Below are 12,897 nucleotides of genomic sequence, written 5' to 3'. Positions count from 1 at the left end.
CTGCGCTGAAGCGCTGCTGTCAGCTCGGGGAACAGGGCGGTCCCCTCTTGGCCTCGGATGACCATGGTCGCCACAGAGTACTGTGCCCCAACAAGCTAACCGGCTGACCACCAGCCTGCCCAGTCCAGGAGTTTAGACTTTGTGGCATTGGGAATGTGCCTTTGTCAGCAAAGTGGGGATGACACAGTTGGGCCCAGGTGTGACAAGAGTCCCGCCTGACCTCCTGGACACGTGCCCCTCTGCTCACACCCTCTCCCCATTAGGGACTCGTAAAGCACTTCGGCTCAAGGAGCAGGCCCGCAGGAAGGAGCCTGTCCCCAGCCTGGCTTCCTCCAGCATCAGGGTTCCTTAAGACCCCCGTAGGGAAGTGTGAGTGGCCCCAGGCATGCAGTCCAGGGGCCAGCACCTGGCTCTGCCCCGTCCTTCCAGCGCTGTGGGTCCTGCCCACCTGTGCGCACCACTAACTCGGCTGTCTTCTCCTTTCTCGTCACCAGGGGTCGGGCCCAGGCTCGGCGGTCCCAGGCAGCTCCGGTGTTGGAACCCCCAGACAGTTCACGCGACAAAGGATCACGCGGGTCAACCTCAGGGACCTCATATTTTGTTTAGAGAATGAGCGTGAGACAAGCCATTCACTGCTGCTCTACAAAGCATTCCTTAAGTAGCACAGGGCGGGCGCGGCAGCGCGGAGGGAGACGCCTGGGACGTTTTTATATATTTGCAGATTACGCCTTTTGTAACAAGCAAATGGGATATTGTTTAAAAAACAGCCACCTCTTTACAATGGAACAGTTTTTTATTCCTGTTTCTAAGTCAACTCTTCAGTATGGAAGAAAACACGTTTCTGTAACAGAGAACACAGAGGCCCGTGGGCACTCTGAACGGACAATTAACTCTTAACTCATCTTTGATTGAGTGGCCTTCTTGCCAAACAAGCCATATATAAAAACTGATGGAATCGTTTAGCAAATAATTAGCTGCCCTCTGTCACCTCGTAGCGGTTTCTACATTATTTGTGCATTTTGGTTTATTCAACCCAACTTACTGCGTAGGTGTGTGTCTACAGCGATGACCTCATTTCATTTATTTTATTTTTGTATTAGTCAGTTGGCAAAGCAAACTGATTTTTTAGACTATTTATGTCCCCGTCCCCTCCCTCGCCAGAGTCCCCAAGGAGCACGGAGCTCACCGCGCGCTCGCCCGGAGTGTGGTCACCTTTCTGCTCAGGAGAGGCTGCGCGGCGGCTCCTTCCGAACGTGTGCTTGGCATCTGTACAGGACGCGTTTTATTTGCTAGAGTTTGTAAAGCTGTAAAGTTAAAAGAAATGAAAACCTTTTCAGCATAAATATATTTTACTTGCACTGTGTTTTTTAGCTAAAAGTGGAAACTTAGATGAAATAAAAATCAAAGTTGAGAAGAATCATCAAAAGACTGTTTCTCAGTGTGAATCAAGTGTTGAAAAATGGTTGGTGTATTTTGTCAGTAATTGTACATAATTTTTGGCACATAACATGAAAATGGCTATGTAAACTATAATTATTTTGCTAAGAGACTGTAAGCAAGCTGTGGGCCAACTTTACAGATGTCCAGAGCAAAGCCCCTTCTTTGTACCTATTTTTTTATTACAAATATACTAATTGGTTCTTTATATTTTCAGAGGTTATTGTATTAAATTGTCTATTGATAGTACTTTTATGACTGTAAATACTTTGGCTTTTTCCGTGTGAATCCTCACGTCAGACTTTACTTCGCGCGAGTGTGAACCGAATGCTGATCAGTATTTTTATCAATACCTGAAAACTGTTACACCTTTTATTTTGTCTTTTAGGAAATCCCTGTCTTTCCATTTTTTCATGTAAATTTTGCACAGTTACTTGTTCATATGTAAATATTTTACTTTCAAAAATGAAGTTTTTAATTGCTATTGTTTTATATAGGATTGAAAGAAAATTAACTCCTTTATTAAAAACAAATTTATCTGTATCTGTTTTGCCTATTTTTCCCGGTTTTCCAGGTTTAGATTCTGCTACCAGAGACTCAGCCCTGGTTCCCCTGAGGTGTTCATTTATGAGCTACTTGTTAGAATCAGTATCTAAACCCCAGCGACTCTAGTAGAAATAACCTTGCCTCCAAGGACAGGACCTCCGTGCTGCAGGGTAAGGCCCGGTGTGAGTGGCGTCTGAGGGCCCGAAGCTGAGGGAGTAATCCCTGCACGCTCAGGCCACCTGGGCCACCCCGCCTGCGTTCCGTTGCTGGGGCACCTGCCCACGCAGCTGGGGCACCCTGGGGAGAGGCAAGGTAAGGCCCCGGGGGGTCCGCGCACAGGCATGTGCCCTGGTGAGCCTGGCAGGGCGACGTAATGGCCCCAGCCCCGGGGTGGACCCACAGTGACGGAGACAGACGGGGTCTCCAGGAGGCCCCACCTCCTCCCTGCCACCTCCTGTTGCAGGCTGGCCAGCACCCTGCCTCTCGAGCGCTGCAGGTAGCCAGTCGTTGGCGTGCTTGGGGTTGCTGTCCGGTTTTCACATTGATTTTATTTATTTATTTTTTTTTTATTTTTTTTTTAAAGATTTTATTTATTTTTTATTATTTTTTTTAAAGATTTTATTTATTTATTTGAGAGAGAGAGAATGAGAGAGAGCAAGCACATGAGAGGGGGGAGGGTCAGAGGGAGAAGCAGACTCCCTGCCGAGCAGGTAGCCCGATGCGGGACTCGATCCCGGGACTCCAGGATCATGACCTGAGCCGAAGGCAGTCGCTTAACCAACTGAGCCACCCAGGCGCCCTTCACATTGATTTTAACTAGCTGGACGATAACCAGCAACGTGTGGCCTTCCTTACAAGTTACACTGGAAAATACCGCTCTCATTAGGGAGCCTGCCAGTATCTCCAGGGGCTCCCTGATACACCACAGACTGGGGGGCTTCAGCAGTAGAGGCCTGTGTCCCCATTCCGGAGGCCAGAAGTCTGCAGTCGGGGCTTGGCAGGGTCCGTGCCCTCCGAGACCATGAGGGGGTCTGTTCCGGGCCTCTTCCGCCAGCTGGTGGTGGCTGGCATCTTGGATGTCCCTCCACGTTTTCGTGGCGTTTTCTCTCTGCATGTCTGTCTTTGTGTCTGAATTTCCCCTTGTGAGCTCCAGGACACTGGTCACACCGGAGTAGGGTGCCAGCAATGACCTCATTTTAACTTGACTTCCGTAAAGACCCTGTCTCCAAGTAAGGTTGCGTTCTGAGGTGCTGGGGGCTAGCACTGCACAGATCTTTTTTTGGGGGGGTGGGAATCACACTCACCCGTAACTCCTGTGATGGCGGGGGACGGAGCCTCTGGAAGGAAGCACTCGATGCACCGTTTCGAGTCTCCCGTCCACCTGAAAGGCCCGGGATAATTTAGTGATTAGGTCACACTTGTACTTTCTGACCACGACTACTTTGTTTTTGCGGAGTTCTTGGTAGTTGGTAGAGGACAGTTGTACTTGGATTTCTGTAGGTGTGGCTGATTTAATGTCAGTTTCTCTGCATGTCCTCCTGGGTCCCATCGCTCCGCCAAGGACAGTCGCAGCCAAGGCAAAGCCCCTGACACCAGCAGGAGACCCCGTGCGGCAGAAGCTTTGCCAGCAGACCCGAGACACATGTTTGTCTGTTGTTTTCCCCTCGTGAGACTGTTAACTGCTGCTCAGTGTCACCCCACAACACGTTATTAGTTGTGTGACGTCAGGTTTGGGAACTTGGGTGGGCTTGGAGGTCGAGGGCAGGATGGTGTGGTCGGGGCCGTCTGCTCTCTCCACTCCGTTCCCCAGAGCACTGTGCTTCCAGTCGAGCAAGAAGGCAAGAACAAGAAATACGGCATGAAGTTTTCATGAAGTTTGGAAAGGAAGAAGGCGAAGAAAGAAATCACAGATGACGCCATTGTGCCCGGAAAGTCCGGAAGAATCCACACATATGTTACTGAAGCAGAGATCTGAATTTCATGAAATTGTAGGGAACAGGGTTGGTAGCCAGAATGAAATGTGATTCTGTATTCCGGCAACCAGCAGCCAGAAAGTGAAAACGGGTCATGAATGATAGGACCGAATGCTGGGATACCTAGGAATACATCCGGGAGCGACATAGAAGACCCTCCCACTGAAATTAGAGAAACGAGAGAAAGTCTGCGTGGAGCATGCGCCGTGTTTGCGGAGTGGACTCGGATTGCTGTCCTGATTGATCCCATGCCGCCCCACTCACATCCCAGCAGGGCTTCCGCTGACACTGACTGATTCCAGAGACTCTTCGGACAGCTCCGACGGTCTAGAGCAGACATGGAGCATTCACACTCCCAGATTTTAAGACTTCCTGTAAGGCTGCGGTCATCGAGTCGGTGTGGCATTGGCATGAGGGCAGACGTGACCAGTGAATGCCAGAGTCCAGAGGCGGATCCGGATGTTACGGCCACTAGACTTTAGACAAAGACAGCAAAGTGGTGAAGCCAGGACAGCTGCTGGTGCAGCTGGGTGGCCTGTGGGCCGACAGTGAGAGTTGCCCCTGTGTTCACACACACACAGATTAATTGGAGATGGATCATAGGCCTGAAAGTGGGAGCTGAGAGTCCAAAGCTTCTAGAAGAAAACGTCAGAGAAGATGTTCACGACCTTGGTGTGGGCAGGCACAAGCCATAAAGAAAAAAATGGCGAAGTGCACTTGAAATTTGCGCTCGACCAAAGATGCCCAGGGAGGGTGGAAGGGAGGCCACGGACCGGGAGGGTGCGTGTGAGGTGCATAAACCCGACAGAACCCGCATGGGAAATATAGCAAGAATTACCTCGATAAAAATGTATAAAAGACCTATAAGTGGCCAGTAAGCAAATGAGAAGGTTGCCCATCAGGACTGGTCATCAGAGAAATGGAAATTGAAGCCGTGGTGTGAGCCCGCCACACGCCTGCCATAGGGGCCCAGACGGAGAGGTATCAGAGGGCCCCCACACGCCGCCAGCAGGCCAGTCCCGCCACTCTGGGCAACTGTTGCACTTTTGAGAAAGCAAAGCGTGTATCTGCCCTGTGACCTCGCAGTTCCCGCTTGCGTATCTCCTCGAGAGAAACGATTGCCTTTGTCCACCAGAGACCGGACGGGAGTGTTCGCGGTGCCGGTTGTCCCGGATGGGCCGAAGTGGGAGTGGCGGATACACACCGTAGTGTATTTGTCAATGGAATACGACCCGGGAATAAAAAGGAATAAGCTGCTGACCACTCAGTAATGTCGATGAATCTCTAAAGAATGCTGAAGAGAGAAGCCAGACGCAGAAGACCCCATGCCCCCTGGTTCCATATGTAGGAGGGGCACCAGGACCCCTTTGGGCTGATGGGAATGTTCTGTCTCCATCTGGGTGGTGCTCACATGGGTGTGCATGAGTGTAAACAGGCCGACAGGTAAGGTCTGTGCATTTTAGCATATATAAAATGTACTGCAAGGGGCGCCTGGGTGGCTCAGTCGGTTAAATGTCTGCCTTCAGCTCAGGTCATGATCCCAGAGTCCCGGGATCAAGCCCCATATCGGGTTCCGTGCTCAGCGGGGAGCCTGCTTCTCCCTCTCTTTCTGCCTGCCTGTCTGCCTACTTGTGATCTCTCTGTCGAAATAAAATCTCAAAACAAAAACAAAAACGTATCTCAATAAAACCTGGGGAAAGACTCTGGCTTCGGGCCCCCCTGGGTGGGACCTCAGCTCCACCTACGCAGGTCACCCGGCCCCACGTGATCCGGTGCCACATGAGAGGAGGTGTGTGGGTGTCTCAGGATAGGTGGCAACTCGTGATCTTCTTGTGATTATCTGTGGTCACTGGTTAACTAGTTGAGTGTTAACTAGTTTTTCCTTCTATCAGACTGTGGTCTCCCAATATAAGTTTTGACTTAAAAAAAAAATAACGTTCTACTTAGTCTTCCTCCATCCCCGCATCGGGGCCCGGCTTGCCCCAAGCCCGACCCTGCCCAGTGTGAACAGCCGAGGCTGCAAAGTATCTGTTCTGGTCTCACGCTCTGTCCGAGCAGCTGTGGGGACCCATCTGGAGCCTCTGGATCCTCCGTGTTGTGCTCTCACGGAGGAGGCCATGCAGTTAGACCACAGTCCAGCGACGGGCTGCCAGCCCATCCCCTCCTCTGGGCCGTTCTGGGTCACACCGGGGCCACGTGTGCCCAGGGAAGACCAGCCCAAGGAACTTACCCTTCTCCTTAAGAGACAAATCACACCTGTTTTCCAAGAATCTAATTGCTCGTTCAGGCTGCTTGCTAAGGCTTTGTCCTAGCTGCCAGAATTTCTATATTTTTGAGGAGAATGGGCATGCCCTGATCTTTTTTCCTAAAATGTATGTATTCAGCAAGTGTCAACGAGCACCTCTCACACGCAGGGTGCCTTCCCAGGGGCTGGCGGGTGTGGCCAAGGCACAGTCCCTGGAGGAGGCCAGACAGGGCTCAGGCTGGGAGAAGTGGCCGGGGTGGAGTGCACCTGGAAGGACGGGGCTGTCTCCTCTGGGCGCATCGGGAGAGGAAGGCGGGAGCAGCTTCGCGCGTGCTTCTTTGGAAATCAGGGTCACGGTTAAGAGACCAGCACTCACCGCTAGCTCGGGCGCACCCGGAGCCCTGCGGGGCTGGAGGCCATGCAGCCCGGGCCAGTTTCTGGAGAAGTGTGGGGTGCGTCAGCCTGTCCACCGCCTTGCCCATCCGCGCGCTCCTGGACACTTCTCCCCCAGAATCTTCCAGATTCGTCCCCACAAAGATGTGTACAGTCCTGTTCATAGCAGCTTTATTTGAAATGGCGAAGATCTGGAAGTGCCCTAACTGTCCGAGTACAGGTGAACGGCTAAACTGGTCTGTGCGCGGTGCCACCCAGGCAGCGAGGGGCACCTGCTCGGTCGCAGTGTGAGTGCGAGAAGCCCGAGGACAGCAGCGCCCTGCGGGGGGGGTCCGGAAGTGCAGCGTCCCCCACAGCCTGGAAGCCGGCAGGGGTCGCTTGGGGCCTGGGGGGCCTGCAGAGGGGGTGAGGAGACTCAGGGTTACCCTGATCGTGGTGACGGTTTCACGGGCGCACACGAACGTCAGGACTCAGCACGTGGGACGCGGTGAACATGGGCTGTTACCAAACATCAGAAATCTCTCCAAGATGCGAAAACGAGTGACTAAGAGTAAAAAGTAAAGCACCTGTTCTCCTCTGGCTGCAGAGGACCTCCTCACCCTCTGAGCCTGTTACTCGGGTCTGACACGGGGACGGTAGCAGCAAGCCCCACCCCCCACTCCAAACCCCACGGTGGCTTACAGGTTAACCGAAGAGCCCTGACTTCTGTTCCCTGGGCCAAGCCCCTCCTGGAGTGATCGGAGAGGCTGATTCACTGTTGGGGGGCACACAGCCCAGGGGCCCAGGCGCGGGTCCCTGGTCTGGTGGGTCTGGTGGGCTGGTGCCAGGTCTCCAGTGTTCGGGAGTCAGGGGTGGGTAGGGGCAGCGGTGCGTGTCCGTGGGGGCACTGGGGTGACGGCAGGGTTCGGGTGCATTACTCACATCCTTGGCAGATGGGGACACCTCACGGTCCCCCACTGCGTCTCATCCTTGCTGACCCCGATCCAGTCCCCCTGATGCGAGTGTGGGGTCGGTCCACACCTCCAGAAGGGTGGGAACCAGGCAGGCGCCATGGGTTTGCAGCCTGGAGCCAGCCAGTCACCTGAGCTGATGAGCGGTGGGGCGACCTGTGGGCCCGGGCTGGGCAGGCACCGGGGGGAGTGGGGGAGGTGTCCCTGCACCAGGAGCACCCACAGGCAGCCACAGGAACATCGTTAGGGCCCGTGAGTGTGCAGTGGTGTTCCTGGAGCTTTCCTGACACCAACAAGCACCCGGCAGACCGAAGCTGTGAAGGAAGGACCCCAGAACTCCGCGAAGGTTCCCCCTCTGGAGCAGGGAAGCAAGAGGTATGGACTCCCGCGTGGAGAGGCCTCAGCTGGCCTTAGCTGAGAGAAGGGTGTCTGGCCCGTCCTCGGGCCCCAGGGACGTGTCCATCCCTTGGACCCAGCAGCTGTACGGGGTCACCAGGGACCCCCTTCCTGCTTCCAGGGGATCACATGGGCTAAGAGTCAGCACCCTGATCATCTCCAGGCAAGCTTGGGCCTGCCGTGTCTGTGAGGACACGTGCCCGCTGGGGCACAGAGAACCATCGGCTTCCCACGGGGGTGGTCACTGCCCCTGCCCTCTTGGGTCCCTCTCTGCATCTCCAGGCATGTCATAGCACTGATCGCTGGCCCAGAGGCCAGCCAGGACCTGCAATTTCCCAAGGGAGCCCTAAACTCACTTTTCTTTTTGATGGTGCTGGAGAGTGGGGAGGGATTTTAATTTCTTGGCTTTTCAGTGTTGACCATTGTGGTTGGCTGAAAATGGCCCCCAGAAGACCAGGTCCTAATTCCCAGACCCTGTCACTGTGACCTTATTTGGAAAAAGGATCATTGTAGAGGTCATCAAGGATCTCGAGATGAGACTGTCCTGGCTTACCTGGTGGGCCCTTAATCTAGTGATGTGTCCTTATAAGAGGGGGTCCTTGTTAGAGGGGGTTAGACAGAGAAGCCACGTGAAGACGGAGGCAGAGGTGGATCGACGTGGCCACGAGCCCAGGATGCCTGGGCCAGCAGGAGCTGAAAGGGGCAAGAAGGATCCTGCCCAGAGCCTCCGGAGGGAGCCTGGCCCTGCCCGCAGCTGGATTTCAGCCCGGAGGTACCAGCCTCGGACTTCTGGCCTCCAGATCTGTGAGAAGATAAATCGGATGTTGTGAGCGATCCCGTCTGTGGCTTTCTCATAGCAGCCGCGGGGCCCTAGGGCAACAGTGAGCTCAGCGTTTCTGGTCAGACCACGACTGCAGCTGGGCCAACCCGGCTGTCAGGTGCTGACCCTCCAAAGGGTGGCTCGGGGGTCCCCAGCCCTGCCCAGAGCCCCTCTGCCCCAGCCAGTGCTTCCATCGTCGGCTTCATCTCTGACCAAATCCCTCCCTCGCAGTGACCTCGGCCACACGGACTTCTTAGGCCACCAAGGGACAGGGCTTTGTGTGGCTGGTCACGGCAGAGGGCAGGGTGCCAAGGAGGATCTCCACGGGTCTGAGACCGTCCTCCCCACTGACCTGTACCCCCTGCCAGTGCCTCTGCCCCTGCCCCCGGGGCTGCTCCTGACCACCAGCCTCTTAGTTTCCATGACAACCATCCCAGAAATTTAAAAGGGAGGAAAAAGCAAGGTGGTGGCAGGGCGCTCCTGGCTCCAGATGCAGTGAGCTCGCCCCTCCCTGCCTGGTCATTCCCTGCCGGAGCCCTTCCTTGGGGGTCAGCCCTGGCCCTCCAGGTGGACCTGTGACCCTAGCAGCCACGTGAGAGTCTCTGTGGCTGGGGCAGCTGTGGGCCCGTGACACCGCAGGGCCCGTCAACCTGGTGTGGCGGGTGGGGGAGACAAGGTCACTCTCTGTGGAATGCAGGTCTAGGGGCCGCTGTGGGTGCCTTGGTGGCCATATGAAGAGGGAGGGACAGTTTGGGTGGGTGTGGAGCCAGCTGGGCTCGACGCTGGTCAGAAGTCAACACCAGGGCGCCTGGGTGGCTCAGTTGGTTGAGCGACTGCCTTCGGCTCAGGTCATGATCCCGGGGTCCTGGGATCGAGTCCCGCATCGGGCTCCCGGCTCGGCGGGGAGCCTGCTTCTCCCTCTGACCCTCTCCTCTCTCATGCTGTTTCTCTCTCGCTCGCTCTCTAATAAATAAATAAAATCTTAAAAAAAAAAAAAAAAGTCAACACCAGCCTGCAGTCTACTGAGCCAACGAGTCCGTTACCATCCCAGCCCGCTGATGCGTCTTTCCTGAAAACGCTGGGACGGATGCCCCCATCAGCCACGGTTTCTGCACCTGGAGAGCAGGGATGAAGCCTCCTTCCTGGTGGTGGGCGGAGGTCTCAGCAAATGAGACCAGCCCTTTGCAGCTGCCTCCCACGGCCCGAGGAGTGACCTGCCCACTGGCTGCCTGGGTAGAGGGCGGAGGGGGGACGGTGTGCGCTCTGTGCACACACACCTAACGCTGCACGCATGCACTGCTCATTTGGGAACGGCAGCTCATGGCCTGGAGGCTTGGCCAGGCAGCTAGGTCCCCCAGGCCCACCTACTCCCTGGACCGTCCCCAGTGCTCTGGGGCACTTGGCTCTGCCTCATCTCACTTCGTCTTCCCACCTGCTCACACCGCAGCTGGTGTTGGCCTGGAGACCCTCGGGGGACTTGCCCAGGGTCACGAGCTTCAAGAGGAGCAACGCTGGACTAAACCCCGGGTCCTAACCAGCCAGGCTCCGGCCACGTTCCTGCTGCTGCCCTGGGGAGGCCTGGGGCCTGGCTAGTGGGCTTCTCAGCTGGGAGGGGGCTCCTGCCAGCCACACCCTGACAGGTGCTTGGGGCACCGGGGACAGCCAGGGAGGTCGCTGCCCTGCCGAGATGGGGAGACAGACCGCCGGAAGGCTGGAGTTAGAGCATGTGGACGTTAAATCACTAAGTTGTTCTAAAGAATCACACACAGACCATGAGGAGAGACTGGGAGGGCTCAGGAGGGTCCTGCACGGGAAAGCTCTTCCCACAGGAAGTCTGAACAGAGTCAGGACCACATGGGCCTTCCGGGAGGCAGAGCAGATGGAGCCCCCGGGAGTCTGCTGCCCGGCTCAGCAGGGTCCCATGGCTGGAGCTCAGCGGGGCCAGACCTCCCCCCTCCCTGTCCCCACTGTGATCTCTGAGGACAATTTCCAGGGAGACTCTTCATCCTAAACAGGCAGAGTTCTCTGTGGGCATTCCCTAAAGCCACAAGGAGCCGCGCCAGGCCGCGGGACGGTCAGCACCGCGGACAGCGACAGCGCAGCCTGGGGACCCTGTGCCTCCAGGTGGGGGTGAGTGCCTGGGGCCCCGGTGGGGTGAGCTGCTGGGCGTTTGGGGGTGTGTGACGGAGCGTGTGTGTTGGGAGGGTGGAGGGAGAAGCCAGCGACTCAGGCCTCTCGAATGACCCCTGCCACCTGGCCACAGACCACTCCCTCTGCCCTTTGGTGGGCATCTGGGGTCCAGGCTCCCCGTCAATCCTGAGGACCTATTTTTGGTGGGGTCTAATGCTGTCCTGATGACTTAATTCTTATGTGGTCATCAGTCCCCAAAGTGCTGCCCCATTCTGATAAGACCCCTGAGGCCTGAGTCAAGACATGGTCACTGGCACCCAGGCACCGGCAGTCCACTGGCCAGGGAGGCAGGTGCGGGGTGTGGACACTGTGGGACGGGCCCTCAGTGGGAGCCTCTGGCCAGGGTCCCACTTGTGGAGGGGGCTGGCTCCCCCCCCGCCCCCTGCCCGTGGACCCAGCGACTGAGACCCCTTCCCTCTCCTGTGAGGTTCCTGGAAGCCAGAGACTGGAGGGTCTTGAGTGACCACTGCATGTGCCCGAGCACCGGCCCTGGGTCTGAGGTGCCACCAAGCTGTGCGCAGAGAGGGGCCCTGGACGCTGTGGGGCCGGGTCCAGGTCAGCTGGCCAGCACTCCTACTCACGGGGAGGGGCCCGAGAAGGCAGTTGACTGAGGCTTGGTGGCATGTGAGAGGAGGCTCCCCTTCGTGCCCTCGGGGCTGTCGTGGGGGCACGTTGCGCCATGGACTCAGTGCTCTGCACGTTCTGAATGGGAAAAAGACCAAGATGGTCTCAGAAAGTCAGCCGTTGTTGTCCTCCGTACAGTTGGGAGTCAGAGCGTGTCCTGCACATCTCACCGTGAGACTCTGCATCAAGGCATCCCGCGCGTGGCGGATCTGCGGTCACCCAGCGCCTTCCTCCCAGCCCCGCCCCTGCCCCTGCCCCAGGCTGGCCTTGCGCTGTTGGGGCGCAGGGCGGCTCTGGGGGACACGCAGCCTGAGCAGCATCAGGTGGGGGGAGAGAAGGGGGGTCTTTTCTCAGGGCACTGAGGAGGTGGGGACGCACGCTCCGGGCTCCCACGAGGCAGTGTGCAGTCTGTGTCCATCTGTTAAAATGACGTTCAGAGTAGAAGTCTGCTCTTCTCCATGTGGACATTCCGGGACTGAGGTAAGGGCGCCCCTGCCTGTCCGTCAGGAGTGTGGTCGCTGGAAGGGGGGCCATGGCTCTTGGCACCTTGACCCGAAACGTGGGAGTTTCTCGCTGGTCCTGCATCTCACATGCTCGCCCTTCTCCCTTAGAACACGCTCCCAGTGTCCACTCCCAGCCATGCCCTGATTACACCCAAATCTGCCCCTCCTGGCCTCGTCTTGAGCTCTAGGCTGGGTGGACGTCTACGTGGGGGTGTCCACAGGCGTGGCCAGCAACACGGCCAGAGCCCAGCGGAAGTCCTCCCCACGCCTGGGGCAGGGCTGGGATGGGCCCCCCTCCCCTGCACAACTGCTTCGTCTTCCCCCTGCTCCTGCCTTCTGTCCATCCTCGAGCCCGGCTCTTTCTAATCTGATCAGGGGGTCCTTCTCAGGGCTGCTGGCCTCCCCTAGGCCCCAGCAAGGCTGGCCTTGACCTCTTGCCAGGGGGGTGGGCTTCGGATTGGTGGCTGAACTGACCGTGTGGCCCTGGCATCGTGAGGTGTCCTGGGGTCTCACCTGCGTCTGGGCAGCTGTCTGTGTCCCCTGTGTCAGTCCCAGGGCACCCTGGCCGGCAGGACCCAGCCTCCTGGGTCCTGAGGGTGGGTTTTCACCTAGGGGAGGGGCCAAGGCCCCGGGGCGCTGTACCACTGCACCCCCGCGAACTGACGGGTCTGGAGGCCCCTCCTGGGCCTGCGGTCCCCCACGGAAGGCAGGGACGGCAGCCTCCGTCTGGTGAAGTGACCCACGAGAAGGCCGCTGGGTCTCCAGGGAAGGGGCCTCCTGGCTTCCCCGAGGCCCCCAGCTGGACGTCGTGGTTGCATTC

The 12,897-nt window shown here is 57.0% G+C and overlaps 1 protein-coding gene across 1 annotated transcript in view; it reads left to right on the top strand.

Annotated features, from left to right (window-relative positions):
- Window positions 1–1,980, top strand: part of TAF4 (TATA-box binding protein associated factor 4) — a 29,767-nt gene extending 27,787 nt beyond the window's left edge. Inside the window, exon 15 of the mRNA XM_035025506.1 lies at window positions 495–1,980. Within this exon, the coding sequence (XP_034881397.1) occupies window positions 495–662 (168 nt within the window). The 3' untranslated portion in view covers window positions 663–1,980. The remainder of the gene's footprint in view (window positions 1–494) is intronic.
- Window positions 1,981–12,897: the final 10,917 nt, after the last annotated feature.

Source organism: Mirounga leonina, unplaced genomic scaffold, assembly GCF_011800145.1.
Source record: "Mirounga leonina isolate KUSES-001 unplaced genomic scaffold, KU_Mleo_1.0 Mir_195, whole genome shotgun sequence".
Taxonomy (NCBI): domain Eukaryota; kingdom Metazoa; phylum Chordata; class Mammalia; order Carnivora; family Phocidae; genus Mirounga; species Mirounga leonina.
The sequence above is the reverse complement of the archived record's forward strand: the minus strand, read 5'-3'. Positions and strand labels throughout refer to the sequence as shown.